General features: G+C 43.9%; 2 protein-coding genes across 3 annotated transcripts in view; one reads left to right on the plus strand and one right to left on the minus strand.

The window, feature by feature from the left end:
- Rprd1b (regulation of nuclear pre-mRNA domain containing 1B) overlaps positions 1-2,800 on the minus strand; it is a 46,418-nt gene extending 43,618 nt beyond the window's left edge. The window contains exon 1 of one of the 2 annotated variants that reach the window (XM_005363015.3): positions 2,303-2,800. In XM_005363015.3, coding sequence (XP_005363072.1) covers positions 2,303-2,453 — 151 coding nt within the window. In that variant the 5' untranslated portion in view covers positions 2,454-2,800. The remainder of the gene's footprint in view (positions 1-2,302) is intronic. The other variant, XM_005363014.3, reaches the window with a different exon arrangement.
- A 66-nt stretch (positions 2,801-2,866) lies between these two features.
- Positions 2,867-20,222, plus strand: part of Tti1 (TELO2 interacting protein 1) — a 46,547-nt gene continuing 29,191 nt past the window's right edge. The window contains exon 1 of the mRNA XM_005363013.3: positions 2,867-2,956. The gene's annotated coding sequence lies outside the window, so the exon portion shown is untranslated. The remainder of the gene's footprint in view (positions 2,957-20,222) is intronic.

The following is a 20,222-nucleotide window of genomic DNA, read 5'->3' on the forward strand; positions in this document are numbered from 1 at the left end:
AAAAAAAAAAAAAAAAAAAAAAAAGGCTTAGGGAAGAACTCTAGTTCTGCAAAATCCAATTTGGCAGCCGTTGGCCATGGATGGCCAGTCAACTGAGCTAATAAAACTGGGGAACTGAACTTCCGTCACATTTACTCACAAGTGTAGCTCCTTTGTCACCACTTTAAATGGCCACCTTGTGGAAACACTACAGTACTGAGCCGGCTGCAGAGAGTGAATCCGTGCTGTTTAGATCCTTTACTCAACTAGGAAAACCTTATCAGAGGCACAACAAAACTACTAAATTTTTAACCAGGCAACAGACACAATTCTAAGCATATTAGAGGGCCCTGATCAAAAGAAACCTAGTGAAAACGACATAGCTAAGAATGAAGCAAAGCTAAACGGTGTGATGGGAGGGGAGAGAGTATTCAATCGAAGAAAGCTGGCTGCGCTCAGACCACCGCCTTCACTCGTTAAGCTCACTGTGGCACCAGGCACTTGAAAAAGCACAAATCTTGATATCAATTCTCCCTGGGCCCATGTCCTAGCTACGGACCCCTAGACAAGGCACTGGTCTTGTTGTATCTATAAAATGGGTAAGAATGCCAGTCTACTCAATACAGAAGACTCTATCAGATAAGATTAGAGATAAAAGAGCTCCAGCAAAGCAAGTCTGCTCTAAAGATGACCAAGAGATTTCACCAAACAGAACTCAGCAGAGGTTACTGGCAGTTTTCTCACGTCTCCACAGATGCCATAGATATTGGACTGGTACAGCGGACTGGGAACCCCAGGCTCTACTCAACTGCCCCCAAGGGCTGAAGGCATTCCTTTCTCAGTATAGCAAATGCAAACTGGGAGGCTCTGCATGAAGCCTAGAGTCCAGTCTCCTGGGGGAAAAAAGTCCTGGAATTTGGGGTCTGCACAGCCTCATCAGGTCAAAGACCTTGAACGGAATCATCATTCACTTCAGTTTCCTCAACAAAGGCAGTAGACACGAATGGTCAAATGGAATTATTTTCCCCAGCCTCCGCTAAGGAATCCGGCAGTGAGAGTTAGCTTTGTATGCGCTGTGCCCCCCTCCACATCAAGGGTAGCAACCTGACGGCAGAGACCACGCTGCACACTGGGCAAGCGACAGTCCACACTCACCACTGCTACTGCAAGTTTGCGCTGCGCCTACAGCAGGTGAAAATGTTTACTGGATTATCCTGACTTCTTACCACAATCGGCTTCATTGAACCCTGGGTTTTCCCCATCTGCAAAGTTCCTACTTCAAAAGGCTTGAGAATTAAAACAACAAAACAACGACAAAAAGAACCACCGAGTACGAACCACCGAGTACCGTGGCACACGCTGTTAATCCCAGTATGTGGGAGGCAGAAGCAGGAGGATCTCTGAGGCCAGCCTGGTCTACATAGGAAATTCCAGGCCACTGCAGGCTAAAGACTGAGGCCCTGTCCTAAAGCAAAAAAACAAAAGCCACCTACATACAGACAGTGGCATATGATAAAGCCACAGCAATATAAATTATCACTATTTCCATTTTCTATAGCAGGGAACATAAAAGACGTTGAGGTTAAGCTGCTGGGGTAAGCGGCAAAGACAGGATTAACTTCCAGATAGATGCCAGAGACAACTTGTGTCCAACACAGGGCCTGGAAAGCAACAGGCAGGGCGCAATGAACGTCAGATTCTGAGAGTCTGAATTCAGTGGCAAGTGCAGAAGGCTACCCAATTGACAGGGCTGTTCTGAAGTCTATGGACAGTGACTGCCATGGAGTGAAGGCTTTGTAAGTACAGCTTGTGACTGTGTTACAGATAATACACATACATACACACATACACACAGACACACAGACACACGGATATCTGAAGAAACATGTTCAATATTACTTAGCTACAAAGTGTTTGCAGGTCTTAATGTGGAGCGTCTGGCCAGAGACCGCTGGATCTCATCCCAAATGCCCAAAACAGGGTCTGGAACATAACGTTTCCACCTCCAAGCACAGCCACGACTTAAAGACAAAACAACAAACAAACAAGAAAACAACAACTGTCGCCAAGTGAGAGGGGAGCCTGAGGAGGAAAGCAGCTTAACAACTTCAAGTCTGGACATTTGAGCCTTTGGAACTGCAGATGAAGATCTTATACCTTCCTGGGCCTCGGTTTCCCTCTCCCAGAAAGGTAATGGCACTGTCTTCAATCTCAGAAGCTCAATCAGGGAGCCAGGCCTGCAAAGCAAGGCTTAACTAAGAAGCTAGAGGGTCTGGGGCGCACACACACACTCATGGGGGAGCCCAGGGGTACGGGTGATCACCTTTGCGGAGCTCGCGGTGCCACACGGAGACGATGGGTCCTGCGTGCTTGCGGTGGTGAATGAGCCACAGGGAGAGGGTCTGCACGCTCTGCTGAGAGTTGCTCAGCTCCGAAAGCTTCTTTTCCAGTGCCGACTCTGAGAAGGAGGACATGGTGGCGACGGCGAGGAGCGGCCTGGGCCGCCCGGTGAGACGGGGAGAGCGAGCGCACTCGGCCCAGGCCTCCCCTGACAGGCTGCAGAGCTTGCCGCCGACTGACAGACAGCTAGGGGGATCAGGCTGGGGGAGGGGACAGGTCTCCGCAGTAACAGCCGCCCGCGCCGCCGCCACAAGATGGCCACTCGACCTCTCACCCCGCCGCCGCGGGGTCAAAGGGCAAGGGCCACAGCCGGGCGCCGAGAGGCTTCGGAACCAGAGGAAGACGATCCTTGAGAGGCGGGCAGTCTCTTTGGGCCTCGCTCAGCGGACAATCCCAGGTCCTCGGCCACCAAAAGGCGCTTTAACCGCTCGCGCCCGCGCGCCGGCGCAGTGAGCCCCACCGAAACCCTTTCTCCCGCTCCGGCAGAACCTTTCTGGCGCGGCGCGGCGCGCTACTTATACGTCACTTCCGGCTAGGTGCAGGAGGCGGGAGAGTGAGGGAAAGACTGGAAGACGAGGTAAGAGTGGCGGGAGCAAGAGGGAGTTCAGCAGCTTAGGAGCATCCAAAAACAGATCCTGAGGGGACACTGAGGCAGAAAGCGTGAGACCTGGGTGTGGGAAGGGCCGCGTCGCTCAGGTGGCTGGGCCAGGCCACGCTGTCCCTCCGTGCCTGCTGCACTTACACATAGCCCTCCCCCTCCTCCCCACCCCCGCGCCAGCGCCTCAGGTTCCTTCAGGACACGTACCCTTTGCAGTCGTCCACACCTTGGCTCTTGTTCTGTCTTCAGAAGGGATGTCCCTTTCCTCACCTGGTGGAACTGCGCAGCTTCCAGGACCACCTTTTCACGTCCAGTTCTGTAGTTTAGTCTTTAACAGCCTCACCTCAGGAAGCACAACTTTGTGTGCTGCTGGACTCTTGACTCAGTTGCTTGCCTAAATCATGGAATTACATCTGTGATGATCTGTCTCTTTAAGAGACAAGCCACGCCCCCTGCTGACACAGGCTGATCTTCAGCTTCCAACCCTCTTTTCCATCTACCTCAAAGAGGCAGCTTCTGTCTCTCTCAACTTCTCCTCTTCCCCTTCTACCCCTCTCCTCTTCTCCCCTTTTCCCTTCCCCTCCATAACCCACTTAATAAATATCCAACCTCCTTGTGCTTGGCGTGCCTATCCATGTCTCTGTTTCTTGCCCACCGCATTGTGTCTCCCTGCCCTGGACCAGCCCCCACTCAAGGGCCTGCAGCCGTCCCTGCCTGGGACTGGCTGCTCTTGGGACCTCCTGCCCACTGCCTGCTGCCATTGGGGATCCTGCAGCATTTTTAATAATCGATTTCAACATCCTCTGTTGTATTGACTTTTTTTTTTTTGAGGGGTGTGGAGAAATGGCTCAAATGAATGAGGACCTACGTTTCCATCCCAGCACTTACTAAAAAACCCAAGTTGGCAGGGTGGTGGTGCACGCCTTTAATCCCAGAACTCAGGAGGCAGAGGCAGGCGGATCTCTTGTGAGTTCCAGGCCAGTCTGGTCTACAGAGCTAGTTCCAGGACAGGCTCCAAAGTGTCACAGAGAAACCCTGTCTCAAAAAAACAAAACAACAAAAAGCCCAAGTTGGTGGGCCAGGCCTATGACTCCAGTGCTGTGGGGTTGAGGCAAGAGGATCGCTGGAGTTTTCTAGCTGCCAGCCTAACTCCAGGGCAGTGAAAGACCCAGTCTCAAAGGAGTAAGATGGAGAGTGACTGAACAGGGCACCTGACCTTCTCCTCTGGCCTCAGTGCATACACCCAAGCACGCACACCTGCAACTTCTTGATCGTCGTTGAACTTCTTAGTTGTGGGTCCATCCCAGCCTAGAAGACATTCCTATAGCTGATGCCCGGTTTTCTTAACTGCTGTGTTCTTAGAATACATGCTTTGACCCTTCACCTGGACTACTTCATGATCAGAACTAGCACAGTGAGAATTTGCTATGTGATAGACACTTTTCAAAGCTATGACGTAGGTTATTATAGTCTCATGGTTTAATGAATGAGGAAACAGAAGTATAGTGATCACACAAGTCCCAAGATCACAAAGCTAAGATCTGAGTGAAGAGAGAGTGTATCTTAGTGTGTCGCAGTGTCTGGGAACAAAGCTGAGTTCATAGCTGATTGAGTGAATTAGCATAAAAGTCAACATGTATTCATAATTATAAGCTGGAACTTTTGTGCTGTGTGTGGTGGCACACACCTTCAATTCTAGCACTTGAGAGGCAGAGGCAGGTGGGTCTCTGGGAGTTCGAGGCCAGCCTGGTTTATATAGTGAGCTTCAGTCCAGCTAGAGCTACAAAGTGAGACCCTGCCTAAAAAAAAAAATTAAAATTAAAAAAAAAAAAGGCTAGGGCTTTTAGCTACCCTTGTAGGGAGTCTATGTATCCAGCATACTACTATCTTCTAAATCTCAGTCCTTGACAGTGTTGCTCTGGAGTGGGGACTGTCATCACCATTTCATAATGAGAGCACATAAAATGTGGTTAAGTAACCTATCTGACGTTGCTCGGGCTTCAAATGGCAAAACTAGAATTCAGTCAAGGTTGCCTGATCCAGGGTCTTCACATGTTAGCCAAAGGTTCTTTCATTCAGTAAAATGGTTTTTGAACACCTGTGTCTGAAGCACTGTTGCTAGGAAACAAAGCATCCATGTCCTCGGGAGCTTACCTTCTGCTAGAGAAGATAGAAAAACAGGCATGCAAATATAAAATGAGTCAAAAATGATCTGAGAGGCCAAGGGGAATAGAGAGCACATGGGGGCTGAGAAATATATAAATTGGTCACATGATAGTCTGTTGTGTATGCCCTTTAGAGAGGATAAAGCAAACATTTGGTAAGCATGCAAAGAATTAGCCATAAACTGTCTTTCCAGGTAGCGACAAAACCAACTTCAAACCCTTGTTTACACTTTTGAGGAGCGGAAAAGCTGGTATAACCAGAGTGGTAGAAATCGGAAGGGTAGCTAGACATGAAGCCAGAAAAGCGTGGAGGGACATTTCTCTGAATGGACAGTAGCAGTTGAAGGCAGAGCATTTTCTCTTACTGCACTGCACTGTCGTCACATTTGCATAGAGGCTTGGCTTACATAAGCAGGGCTATTTTGTTGGAAACAAATCATGGTACAAGAAAGACAGGAATACCAATTTGTCAGCTCTTGTAATAATTCAGGTAAAAGGATGACTCAGACCAGGATTGTACCAGTGGAGGAAGTAGGAAAAGATGGACTGTGGAGATATTTTAGAGAAAAAGATTAACAGGATTTGCTGATAGACTGGGTTTAGATATAAAAGAAGACAAGGGTTGAGGTAGCCCCAGGAATACTGACCTAAGCAACTAGACGGATGGAATTTCTGTTTACTGAATTTAAAAAAAAGAGAGAGAGAAACAGAGTTGGGAACTAAAAAGGACAGGGTGGACATGTTTGATTGAAAATACCTATCTAGGGACACTCACCAGTCAGTGTCTGGGGAATTGATTCCAGGACACACGCCCCACCATACACACAGGCACCACGTCATCTCTAATTTATATATAGGACAATGTGAATGATGTGTAAAACCTGTTACACAGGGTCAGGCTGTGGCAGCACACACCTTTAATCCCAGCATGAAAAACAAAACATAGCAGCAAAAAAAAAAAAAAAGGCACATTTTTTTTAAAAGAATTAACATTAAGGAGCAGAGTACATGGTCAATACAATTTCAGGCTTTTTTGCCAAATATTTTTGGTCTGTGCTTGGTTGAATTGGTGGCTTAGGGCTCCCAGGTACAGAGGGCTACCTATACAAATACATAGGCAATTGGACTTAACAGTCTGGAGTTCAAGGGCAAGTTCTGGGCTACAGATAAAATATAGGAGTCCTAAGGGAGAAGGTGCAGAGAGAGGCTGAGACTTAGGACATGTTACCATTGAGAGATCTGGAAGATGCAACTTAGCCTCTTCAGTCTTTTAATATTAATTCTAGGGGTTAATTTTCAAGTCCTGAGCCAGCCTTGAATCTCTGGAACAACTTGAGTTTGTTGTAACCTATAGTATTTACATACTGGCAAAGTGAATGTCTTGATGCTTAGTTTAGAATTTGTGTGTCTGTAGACATGAAGGAAATGCGTCTTTAGGTCTTTGTTGTTGCTATTTATATTAATTAGTTTTGTGTGTGTGAGTTCACACGTGCATGCCTAGCACTCTTGTGGATATCAGGACACTTTGAAGAAGATAGCCCTCAACCACTAAGCCATTTTTTCAGTAACCTTCGCCTTTAAACACCTTAAAATGTTTTTGTTAATGTTTACTTATTTTGTGTGCTCTCATGGGTAAGTGTGTGTACATGGGTGTGTGTGCGTGCATGCCCATGTTGAGGTCAGAAGACAGCTTTTCAGAGTAAGGTTGCTCTTTCTACTATGTGGGGCCCACGGATTGAACTCTTGTCAGGCTTGATGGAAGTGCTTTTACCTGCTGGACTGTCTTACCATCTGTAGTCATTTTCATGTTTGTTTGTTTGTTTTGAGGCAGGGTCTCTATATAACCTTGTCTGTCCTGGAACTCACTGTGTAGTCCAGGCTGGCCTCAGACTCACAGAGATCCTCTGCCTCCCTAGTGCTGGGATTAAAGCCTAACCATGGCTTTAGTCTTTAGTTGTGTGCCAGCGTCCTATTGACTTCAGAAAATGGAAAGTGTTTTTTCCTCTCCTCTTTCTATATTGTGTGGAACTGGTGTTCATTCAACTCTAAATGTTGTTTAAAATTTCCAAGTGACTTCTCTATTTTGATGAATATTTTAGCGACAGACTTGTGCTCCACAAAAGCTGTAAAGCTTCTTCAGCAATCTTTCTAATATGTAATTGCAGTGATTTGATTTAAACCATTTTGTCTCTACTGTGGTTGGGATATGGTTTGTGGGTTCGCTAGTGCTTTGTGTATTGAAAATTAATCTTCATTGTGGAGTATTGAGAAAGTGGGCACTTTGGCATTTAGAGGTACGGCCTTTGGAAAGCAACTGAGATTATTAATAATTAAGAATATTAAAGTAGAGCTCCCCAGATTGAAGTAGCTTTATATAAGAATGCCAGGCTAGTTCATTCATGCACTCCCTGTCTCTTGTCACATAATACCCTGTGCCACTTCAGGGACTCTGCTAACAAGCAGATCATCACCTAGCACAGCCCGTAAGCTTTGTACCTATACAACTGTGAGCCAGAACAACGTAGTCTGCCTCTCAGTATCTCTGTGTGCGGGGTTGGGGTGGGTGTTTTAGTTGTATCACTATTTATTAAAACTAATATGTGTCTATAGAACAACATGAATAGGTAATCGTCTGTAGCTGCACACTTGCTGTATTCTAATACAGATCATTTATGAATGCAATTTTAAATCTTTGTGTATGGTGTATGTGTATATGATGTATATGGATGATCGTGAGTATGAGTTTGGGTGTCAAGTGCCAAAGCTTGCATGTGGAGGTTAGAGGACAATCTCAAGTGACAACCTTTATCTTCCACCTTGAGAAGGGAGTCTCTTGTGGTTTGCAGCAGGGTCTTTTAGTTGTTTGCCACTCTGTGGCCCAGGCTAGCTGGCCTGGGAGTTACAGCGAGTATTCTGTCTGTACCTCCAGTCTCGCTGTAGGAACACTGAGATTACATACAGATGCTGCTACTGTACCCACTTTACATGGGTGCTGGAGATTAAAACTCGGGTTCTCATGCTTGCACACACAGTGAGTGCTTTACCACTGAGCCATCTCCCCATACTTGATGCAATTTATTTTTTAAAGTTTCTGCTCACTTTTGTCTTTGTACAATTTTCACAACTTTCTTGAAAGTGGAATTTATGTGCACACGTCTGAAAAGAGTACAAATTTATGGTTTGGTAAATGCTTTTTGGATTGCTATAAAAAAACCTGCCTTATGACTGAACTTTTACATTGTTACCTTCTTTAAAAAGATTTATTTTATTTTTTATTTCTGTGTATTTGGGGAGGTGGAATAGACATGAGTGCAGGTGTCTGCAGAAACCAGAAGTGTTGGATCCCCTGGAGTTGGAGTTAGAGGTGTTTGTGAGCTTTCTGATGTGGGTGCTGGGCACTGAACTTGGGTCCTCTGTTAAGAACAAGTGCTCTTAACTGCTGAACTATCTTTCCAACCCTCACTGGTTTTTTTAATTAAAATATTTTTATGCCAGCCTTTCTTCCACTGTCCCAAACTATAAGGCATTTTAATAAATTGAAACTAAAGAGGACTGTACCCACTTGAATATTAACCTGAGCTTTACCCCAAACCAAAACTATCATTTTAGTAAAGCTGGGCTTGAACCTTGCACAGATAATGAATGGTTCTGTGAAGGGGCATCCCTGAGGATGGAGGCTTCCATGGGCCCTGAGTGCTCTGACTGCATTGCTCATTGACCTGTCTTCCCAAGTTCTGTAGTGGCTCAGCTGGACTTGTGCTCATGAATTCTTCTGTAAAAGCATTTAATAGGAATGTCCCAATGAGATGTCTTCGTCCTACAGTATTACAGTATTTCTTCAAATAATTACTAAAAGATACTGAATCTAATTGTTTATAATACTCCCATTCTACTTTTTTAAGTTCAGGGGGTCTAGGAGTCATCATAGTAACTGTGATAGGATCTTGGCCCCCAAGAGCAGAAACAAGAGAAAGGAGACAGAGACAGACAGAACGAACCTGGAAAATTACTGGAATCCGTTAGGTATTGGATAAGAGTTTTCCATGTTCAGAACTCCAGCTGGCACAGGAATAACGGTAAATGTACCTTATGGGTACCCATGGATAAGGTAAATGCATTCCAGTACCATGCTCATCTTCATCTGTCTTCAGAGATATGTCAGATATGCCCATCTTCCATAGCTCTCAGCAAAATTCTTTGTCAATATGAAGGTCATACAGAGGTGCCCTGTGTCTGTCCACACTGGAAGGTGCACAATGAGGGAGAGAGAGCACAGGATACCCCGGCAATAGTTGGATTCACTTGTTCCTAAGCAGAGGCAGCACAGGACCCACAGCGAGCAAACCTGTGTGGTTTGCAGTGTGGCTCCAGAAGGTCTTTCTGTAAACAGTATTGGTGAATTGGTAAAGCACAGGGTTGATCTTGAAAAGCAGCAGAATCGCTACAAAGTCCCCCATCAAGGATGACAACCTCACTGGAGCTGCAGCTGGGAGTTCTCTGCCTTCTGAGATTTTGTTGTAGTAACAAATCAGACAAATACTGTCTAAATTGCCCGATTAATTCGATAAGTTATTTAAGGTGTTGTGATGTCTGCAATACCTGCCCTGCTATTCGATTTTGTCATTATTGCTAATGTGATATTCTCTCTCCTTTTCTCACTGTCTGCCCTTTTGGTCTTTCTAGAAGTTTGTTTTGTTGATCTTTTCAAAGAAGCAGTCTTCGTTGATTTTCATTTCTTCTCATTAGTTTTTGCTTTGGATCTTTATGATTTTTTCATTCTACTTGTTTGAAGGTTAGTTTACCTTTTTCCCCCTAGGTTCTTGGGAAATGAGAGTTTAGATTTGTTGTTATTAGTTGAAATCTTTCCTTTTTTCTAATATATAACAGTATTATAAATTTACCCCTGGGGTGGGAGTATATAGTTCAGTGGCAGAGTACTTGCCTAGCATGTGTGAAACCCTGAGTTTAATTCCGCCCCCCACAAAAATAAATAAATAAAAATTTACTTCCCAGTGGTTATAGGTGTTTTCTTCATTTTATTAACTGAGTTCTCTCTCCTCCTCCTCCTCCTCCTCTTCCTCCTCCTCCTCCTCTTCCTCTTCTCTCTCTCTCTCTCTCTCTCTCTCTCTGTCTCCTTTCCCCACCCCCATGCACACACATTTTCTAGTTTGTTTTTTTTTTTCCTCCACAGTACTGGAAGTTGGACCTTTGTGCATGTTAGGTTAGTGCTCTACCACTGAGCTACAACTATGTAGCCTGCCTAATCTGGAACTCCCAGAGATCTGCCTCTTCAGTACAGATAAAAAATGTGCATCATCACTCCCAAGTGCCTCAGCCTCTTAAATGCTGGGTTACAAGCATATATCACCTCCCAGAAAAGAAAAAAGATACTATATTTTTGTTTCATGCATTTCTTTGCATTTGTTTGTCTTCCAGTGTCCTTTTTGTCCCATGTGCTGTTTTCTTGTCCCTTTTGTGAGAATTTCCCAATACCCCTCTGAGTGATTTCAAACTTGATTCTATTATGTTTGAAGAATATTCTCTGTATGATTTCAGTTCTTTTAAATTTGTTGAGTTTGGAGGCTGGACAGATGGTTCTGAGGCTAAGAGGATGTATTGCTTATGCAGAGGACCTGAATTCAGTTCCCAGCACTGGACTCCATAAATAAATTCCTCATCCATAAAATGAGCCCAAGCCTCAGAAAAATGAAATGAGGCCCACGCAAGAAACAGGTTCAGACGAAAAGTTTGTCTCAAGCACCCATTGAACTTTTATGGGATGAATGTTTTGTCTACATGTATGTATGTGTATCACATGTGTGCCTGCTGCCCACAGAAGTCAGAAGAGGGTGTTAAACCCCTTGAAACTGGAATTGTGGATGGTTCTCAATCACCGTATGCGTGTAGGGAACTGAACCTAGGTCCTCTGCAAGATTAACAAGTGCTTTTAGCGCTAAACCTCGCTTGCCCCCTGGCCTATCTTGGCTTTGTTCTGTGGGCTCTTGAAAAGAATGGATGGTATGCAGTTGTGGAGTTTTGTACACATAGCATAGCTCTTGTGGGTGGTGGTGGTGTGACTTCTCCAGTGTCTTTGTTGATTTTTCTGCCTAGTTATTTATTAGTTGTTAACTGCAGAGTGGAGATACCTCCATCTGTGCTTATCGATTTTGCCTACTTTTAGCTTTTTTATTTAATTTTTCACACGTTTGTCAGCTGTTGTTTTAGTGTGTAATTTGGAAGTTCTATTTCTTAGTGGATTTACTCCTTATTATATTATATGATGTTTCTTTCCTTCTCAGGTAACCTTGGTCTGAAGTCTGTATCTAATACAGCTCCTATTCTTTAACATTTGCATGGTAATACCTTCTCTGTTCTTTGGCTCTCATCCTACCTGATTGTTACATTAAGTGAATTTCTTGTAAACAGTCTTGTAATTAGATCATGATTTTAAATCCATTCTGGCAGTCTCTACTTAAATGTAATTGGTATATTTAGGCCCTTTATATTTAACATAATTTTTGAAATGGTAGAGCTCAAACCTGACTTTGGTTCTGTTTTTATTTCTGTTTTCTTTTTTTAACCTTCCCACAGGTTGTTTGAATAACACCTTGAATTCCATTTGATTTACTTACGATGTTTTTATATCTCTGTGTGTATCCTTTTCAATGGTTATTGTACCTTATAGGTTTGTAATTTACCAGTTCTAGCTAGGAGGAAGGCCAAGCAGAAAGCAGCAGAACTTCAGTGTGCTGAGAGATTGAGATCTATCTTCTTTTGCTCATTCACTGAATAAGGGGACCATAGGCAAAGCTGCAACTCTAAATGAGTACATCCTTTAGTGGGGAGACAGACATAATCTGTCATTTGAACCCAAGACTGTGTTCCTCCAAACACCCTGAATATGACTGTCAGTGGAGCGTTGACTCTCTCATTGCAGAGCTCCTGCTTTTCAGGAGAGCCTGCGTAGACTCAGGAGACTACCGTTGGAGTTCCTGCTCCTGACTGACCTTGGTTTGTTTGTTGGTTGGTTTGTTTTGAGACAGGCTTTTTTCCCTTTCTTTCTTCTTTCTTTCTTTCTTTCTTTCTTTCTTTCTTTCTTTCTTTCTTTCTTTCTTTCTTTCTTTCTTTCTTTCTTTCTTCCATTCTTTCTTTCTTTCTTTTCTTTTCTTTCTTTTTTCTTTTTTTTTTTTTTTTGAGATAGGATTTCTCTGTAGTTTTGGAGACTGTCCTGGAACTAGCTCTTGTAGTCTTGTAGGCCTTGAACTCACAGAGATTTGCCCAAGTCTTAAAGACATGTGCCAAAACTGCCCGGCTGACCTCATGAACTCTTAAATCCATAGATTCCTAAGCATTCTGGCACCCTCAGAATAGATTGCTATTCAGTAGTTCTGGCGTGGAGCCCAGGACATTGAATTTAAGCTGTAGCCCCTTAATTCTGATGAACAGACTGGGAAGCCCTGGTATAGTACAAAGAATACACCAGCCTTTGGAGTCAGTCTTGAGACAGACCCTTTGTCTGATACCTGTTCACGCATGGGCCTTCACTTCATCTTTCTGAGGCTTGGGCTCCTCAGTTTGTGGATGAGGAATTTATGGACATAAAGTCTCTAGCATGGTCAGGTACAGTGGTGCGTGCCTTTAATCCCAGGGCTCAAGAGGCAGAGGCAAGTGGATTTCTGTGAGTTTGAAACCAGCCTTGTCTACGTTGTGAGTCCTAGGCCAGACATGACTACATAGTGAGACTCTGTCTCAAACAAACAAGAAAACAAACCTAGCATGGGGGCTAGAGAAATGGCTAAGTAGGTAAGATGCCTGCTACGAGAACATAAGGACTTGGGTTCCAATCTCCATCGCCCACGTAAAAACCCAGCAACAGTGCTATGTACTCATGATCCTAGCACTGGGAGCATTTTATTTTTCTCCACAGCACTTAGCACCTGTATCCCCATCAAAACAGATTGCCTACCTACCTTGTATTATGGCCATTAGCTGCATAAATAGCCACTTTGTGCCAAGAGTAAGAAACGGGCTAGGCAGAAATCGGACTTTCTGAAGCTTATATTTGAGTGGGGGGGTGAGGGGGCCTAAGGGTTAGAGACAGGTGGATTCTTCAAACTCATTGACCAACCAGCCTAGCAGAGTCGATGAGCTTCAGATACAGTGAGAGGCCCTATTTCAAAAAATGAAATTGAATGCAATTAAGGAAAGACATCTGATGTTGACCTCTGGCCTCCATTCACATGCGTGAGTTCTTGCACACAAATGTGTACATATCCACACTACACAAGTCCAACACACAGATGCTTAGAACAGTGCCCAGCATAGGGTGATTTTTTTTGTTTGTTTTTAACTATTTATCTTTATTTTATTCATGTGAGTGTTTACCTGTGTGTATGTCTGTGTACCATATGCATGCCTGGTGCCTCTGAAGGTCAGAAGACGGCATCAGATCCTCTGGAGTGAAAGTTCCACGTCTTGTGAGCTGCCTTGTAGAATCACACCCAGATCATCTGCAAGAGCAGCAAGTGCTCTTGACCAATTTGGACTTACTCCAGCCCCCAGAGGGTGACAATCTTTAAATAAACAAACAAAAACAATACTAATTTTCTTCCTCTTCAGGAATTGTATTGGAATGTCTTAAGTTTGAACTCCTATCTCTATGATCCAGACCTAGTCTTCCTTTCCAACAGCAATTATTAGAGATTGGAAGTTTTGCAGACCATATTTATCAAATTTAGTTTTCTTTAAAGTTGGCTAAATCTTAATGGAAACTACATAGCCAGGACTGGGAGAATCGAGACTGAAACTCCACATCAGAAAAACCCTATTTGAGCTCAAAGTCTAAAAGTGGTCTAAGGCACAGCCTCAGTCTAAAGTTGGTTGCCTCAAAAAACAGGTACAGCAAGGTCATCCAGGGTTAACAAGATCAACTGCCTGGAGAGATAACTCCTCCTAAGAGAAGAATATGATGGTTCTTATCCAGAATCCAGTTCACACACAGCTTCATCAGAGTTCTACCAGTGAGAGAGCCAAACCTTGGGTTACAGCCATTGGCAGCATTAAATACTTACTCAGTGCCAGAAGCGAGAAACAAGCTAGGCAAAGATCACGCTTCTTAGAACCCACATTTCAGTGAGTGGAGGCAATCCTGGGTGTGATCCAAAACTAAGAGAGCAGGTAGGTAATCTGGTTTGGCAGGTGGTGCTGAGTGCTGTGAAGGAAAATGAAAGGCAGAGAGAGGAGGTTGTGAGGACCAGGCTGGGGAGTGAGGAGGAGTTGCGGTTTCAGATAAGGGGATGAGAAGACCTCACTCAGAAGTCTCATCTAGCAGAGGCCTGGGTGAGACCAGGAGGGAGCAAGCAGTAAGCATAAAAGCCTGAGCATGTGATCTCTTCCGTGTCACCATAGGGTGAAGCCTGGCACACACCCCTGTGGCCTCTTGTTCGGTGTTCCAACTCTGCTTCCCTCTGGCCTTTTTCTGTGACAGGATTTTAGGTATGGTCCTCCTTCCTCAATATGAATCTCTCCATGAGCCCTTCTCTGTTGGCATCCAGTTTCTGAGCTCCTTTTGCCTGCTTTCCTCTCTCTTTTCATGTTTGCTTGTATAGTATGGTAAGTGCCATATATGGTAAGATCTGCCCTCTTACCCTTCCTGTGTCAGTAAAGGAGCTGGGCATGGTGGACATGCCTTTAATTCCAACACTTGGGAGGCAGAGTCAGGTGGATCTCTGAGTTTGGAAACAGTTTGAAGAAATTTGTAGCGAACCCCTGTCTCAAAACAAGTGTCTGTAAAAGATAACAGCACCCTGTACAGAGTGCACCTTTGGATTCTCCCATTGTTGGTATATAACATCTCTGAGATGAGGCAGAAAAACTTGCAGAGGGAGGACATGATCCGCGCTGTCCAGTTGCAAGTCTCTTCTGCCACTTCTACAGTGGTGCTTCTAAGACCACAAAGTGCACATTAAACTAGAAACTCTTTAGAGGGCCACTAGCAATCATGGCTGTCCACTCCTGGTTATATTTATTCAGCTACTACCTGAACTCCTAATTGTGAACTTGTTCTGCTTACCTCATCCGTCCCGGTGTCACTTTGGGGGCCTTGGTGTGCAGCAGCACCAGCAGCAGCAGCCCCACATTAACTAATCAGGGCTGTGGTTAAAGGGGTACAATTCAGGACTCTACCGCTCCAAGTCTCTAAACAATTCTTTCTGTAATTGACATATTGTCACACCAGCACGATTTCATGGCCTCCCCATAAAGCTATATGATTGCCTTTTATAGTCATATCAAAGTAGCAATGTGTTATACTATCTTCCTTACAAAAGTCGGCTTTATATTTCTTAACCTTAGCCCATTCTTTAGGTGTTTGGCTGTGGTAAACTTTAATGTGGGTGGCACTCCATTGAGAAATGATAACACTGTTTATCATAGGTGGACATTTGGGTAGCTTCCGTGCCAGGGTGACACGGTGGTATATTCCTGAACACGTCTTTTGAGGACGTTGGTGTGGAATGACTAGATCATAGAGCACACCTGCTCTCCTGCAGAATAAGCTGCCAAAGAGAGTTCCTGAGTAATTGTGTTGCTTCCTATCCTTGCCAGCCACCTAGTATTTTTCTTTCTTTCTTTTTCTTTCCCGATGGATGTGCAGTGATAATGGTAGTTGTGGTTATTTAAGACAGAGTCTCACTATGTGGCCCTGAGTGGCCTGGAACTTGCTTGACTAGGCTGTCCTTAAATTCGGAGATTCTCTTTCCTCTGTCTCCTGAGTACTGAGATTAAAGGTGTACACTTCCCCACCCAGCTTTTATTGTTTTTTATTTTATATGAGTGTTTCAACTGAATGTTTGTATGTGTACCATACACATGCCTGTGTCCACAGAGGTCAGAAGAGGGCATGAGATCTGCTGGAACTGGAGTTATAAGTAGTTGTGAACCACCATGTAGGTACTAGGACTTGAACCCAGGTTCTTTGCAAAAGCAATAAGTTCTCTTAACTGCTGAGCCATCTCTAAGCCATCTCTACCCTCGCAGCTTTAAATAGCATATTTTGATGAATACTTCTTACTTGTAATGGTCAACACATCAGGGTGTCTTGCTTTGTTTTTCTTTTATGCATCCTGCTTTTATATTCTGGTGTTTGGGGAATCATTTTGTTCTGTTTTGTTTTGTGACAATCTTAATGCTATCATACTGGCATCCAGCTTGATGCTCAACCAGTACTCTCCACTCTTAACAAGTCCAGGGCCCAAAACCAGGGAATGATGCTACCCACTCATAGACGGGGTTTTCCCATGTCACTTAAGGCAAACAAGACCATCCCCACAGATACTCCTACAGGCCAACTTGATCTAAATATCCCCCATTGAGACTTTCTCTAGGTGGTACTAGGTAGGGTCAAGTTGACGATCACAGATGTGGTCTTGAGAGAGCGCACATCATAGATGTAGTCATTTACTACAGACTACATTCTCATGTTTTTATTATTGCTGGTGTTAATCTGGATGGGGTTTTTTGCCTACTTTACTAATTAAACCTTCTTAGAGTAAATACTTCTAGGAAAAAGTGGAGTATGTATAGAATTTGATGCAATCTTGGTCTTAGGAACCTGTTGGGGTCTTACAGCACATTCCCCATACATAAGTAGAAATGACTATACCTTTTTTCATATATAGAGCCAAGTGATGTGATATCTTTAGCTGAGCCAAGCGTGGTGGTGCCTCAACACTCTAAGTGCTAGGAAGTCAGAGGAAGCAGATCTCTGAGTTTGAGGTCAGCCTGGTTTACAAAGCAAGTTCCAGGACAGCCAGGGTTACACAGAAAACCTGTCTCAAAGAAAGGAAAAATAAACAAACAAAAAAAAAACAAAACAAAACAATAAAAACAAAGAAAAGATCATTCTTCCACTGCATTTCACTGTCACCTTTGCCAAGTATATATAGCTAAATTGGGGCAATGTTCTATATAAGATACTAATTCTGGACTTTATTTCCCAAAGTGTGTGTGTGTGTCATTATGCCATTATGCAGCGATTGCACCATTCCAGATACTTTTATCTTGAATCAGGTAAGGTGAGTTCTCTAGTTTCAATCTTCGGGATTGTTTTTGATAGTCTAGGTCTTTTGCATTCCTGTAACCATTTTAGAAGTGTGTTCCTTTCTTGTTTGTTGGTGTGTATTTGTTTACTTACTTAAAGGCAGAGTCTCACTGTATGATCCAAGCTAGCCTCAAACTCAAAATACTGTTGCCTCAGCCTCCCTAGTACATAGATTAAGACATGCGCCACCATGTCTGACATTACTGTCTAGAAAAGTTCCATTGGGGTTTTGATTGGGATCTTGTGGACTTTCCCGGTGGTTTTCATCCAAGAGTGATTTTTGGCCTCCACAGTACAGTTGGCAATAGCTGGAGACATCTTTGGTTGTCATAGCAGTAAGGACGCTAATGGCATCTAAAATAAAAAGGCCAGGAAAACTGCTAAGTACACAGCTGTGCTCAGGGCAGGTCTCCATCAACAAATTATCATCTAGCTAAAATGTTGGTAGAACTGCTGTAAGAAACTGGATGACCGGGCGATGGGGGCCTTTAATCCCAGCACTCGGGAGTCAGAGACAGGTGGATTTCTGTGAGTTCGAGGCCAGCCTAGTCTACAAGAGCTAGCTAGTTCCAGGACAGGCTTCAAAGATACACAGAAACCCTGTCTCGAAAAACAGAAACAAAAGGAAAAAACTCTGAATTAGCATGCACTACTTGGGCCTTGTCTGTCATCTTACTATTCATTTTCTAAGTGGTTCATTGGTTTTATTTTTTCATTTTCACCTTTTAGATTATTCAAAAATGGGTATTATCCCATTTCTACTGACCTTGTAAGGATATTCATTTACAATTCTTTAAAGAGCACATCCTCTAGATTTTTAACATGCATTTGATATCTTGATACAGTTCATCTGGTACAAATTATCTACCACTTCCTGGCTCTTATAGATTGCCAAAACCTATAACTTCACCCCCATTTTACTACAAAAGACTTGATGATGACTGGCATGTACACTTAACACTGTGCTGGCCAGCTCTGTGGTCTTCGTTCCTCCTATCTTCCATGCTTCTGTGTAGGTTAATTTTCCTACTCTACTTTTTCCTTTAGTTCATCCCTGACAGCAATGAATTCCCTCAGCTTATGGTCTAAAACCCAGGGCCTTGAGCCTGCTAGGCAGCACTCTGCCACTGAGCTCAACCCCAAGCCATACCTTCATTTTTGAAAGCGTTTTTGTATGGCAAAAAAAAATTCAAGGTTGGTAGTTGTCTTCTGGCCCATTAAAGAGGTTGCCCTAGTCACTTCTAGGTTTTGTCATGCTGTTGAGAAACCATCTGTCAATCTTTTTCTACTGCTTTTTAGATTTTCCTCGTTGGCTAGGCATGGTGGTACACACCTGTGACTGATGGAGGAAGGTCATTGGTTAATTAAATAAAGAAGCTGCTTGCCCTGATAGGTTAAAACATAGGTGGGAGGAGTAAACAGAACAGAATGCTGGGAGGAAGAGGAAGTGAGGTCAGACTCAACAGCTCTCCTCTCGGGGGTAGATGCCTCAGAGAGACGCCATGCTCCCGGCTCCTGGGCGGATGCGGGGATAGCTCTGCTCTCTGAGGCACACGCGATGAAGCTCCGACCCAGGATGGACATAGGCTAGAATCTTCCCGGTAAGACCGGTGCTCACAGATTATTAGAGACGGGTTGATCGGGATATCAGAATTAGCCAGTAAGGGCTAGAGCTAAAGGGCCAAGTAGTGTTTAAAAGAATACAGTGTCCGTGTAATTATTTCGGGTAAAGCTAGCTGGGTGGCAGGACACAGCCCGCCGCTCATATTACTACATGTGACTCCAGCACTAAGAGGCAGAAGCAGGAAGATCCCAAGTGTGAGGCCAGACTAAGCTATACAGAGAGACTGTCTCCCCCCCCCCCACTAGAAGAAAGAGTTTCTGTTTATTTGCCTTTGAGTCTCAGCAGAGTGACTATGATAGGTTTGTGTATGCTTCTCTCACCTTGGTCAATTTGGAATTTGCTGAGTTTCTTAAATCAGTGGTTGATTTCTTTGTTTTGAACTTTTCAGTTTCGCTTAGTTTTATGTCCGTCCTTCTGGGACTTACTCACACGTGAGACCTTTCAGTATATCCCACGTACCTTTATCACATTATTTACCATTCTTTTTTCTTTCTTGGCTTGACTTGGGGCAGTCTTTATTGATCTATCTTTCACATCATTAATCTTGTCTTTTGCTAAATCCATTTGCAACTAAACTTTATAATGTGTTCTTAGTGATAGGTTCTGTATTTCTTAACTCTATGTGTCCATTTGATTGGGGGGGGGGGGCTTTTACTCACAAAAGAAAGGTTTCTTTTTTCTTCCCTAAGACAGAGTTTCTCTGAGTAGCCACTGGAACTCAAGATGTAGACCAGTCTAGCCTGTCTCTGCCTCCCAAGTGCTGAGATTAAAGGTGCATTTGCACCACCACTACTGACTAATCTTGGTTTTTAAAGACCTTGGCTATTTAGGTTGCCTGTGGATCTGCTTGTATTGTCTTTCCTGTGGAGTTTCAGTTATATGCTCTTGTTTCTTCACATGTTCAGGAGCGTCTTACTGTATGTGAGAGAGTATATAAAAAGATGGTTGATGATTCCATGTAGTATTATCTTCCTAGAGGTCTCTGCCTTTCCGCTGTTAGGCTCACCATAAACAGGAACCAAGACTGAACTTAAGGAGGGACTGAGCTGAGTCACCAGCCAAGAGTTTAAGGCTTGGGGACAAACCTCCAGTTTTGTTCCTCTAGCTTTAAGGGACACCAAACTATCTCTTGGTTTCTGTCTCAGCACCAGCCTTCTTTCCAAAATCTTGTATTTTGAAGTTTCTCATAACTAGTTTTGTCTTTCGGCCCCATGTGGCCATTGTGTTCTTTTCTCCACTGACAGCTCTGTCCTGTGCAGACCCCCAAGGTGTGCCAAGTTATAGATGGACCACCAAGCTCTCCGAGCTGTGAGTCCACTCACCCTGAGCAGCTCCCTTCTCTTCATTGTTCTCTGC

Source organism: Microtus ochrogaster, linkage group LG8 (assembly GCF_000317375.1).
Source record: "Microtus ochrogaster isolate Prairie Vole_2 linkage group LG8, MicOch1.0, whole genome shotgun sequence".
Taxonomy (NCBI): Eukaryota; Metazoa; Chordata; class Mammalia; order Rodentia; family Cricetidae; genus Microtus; species Microtus ochrogaster.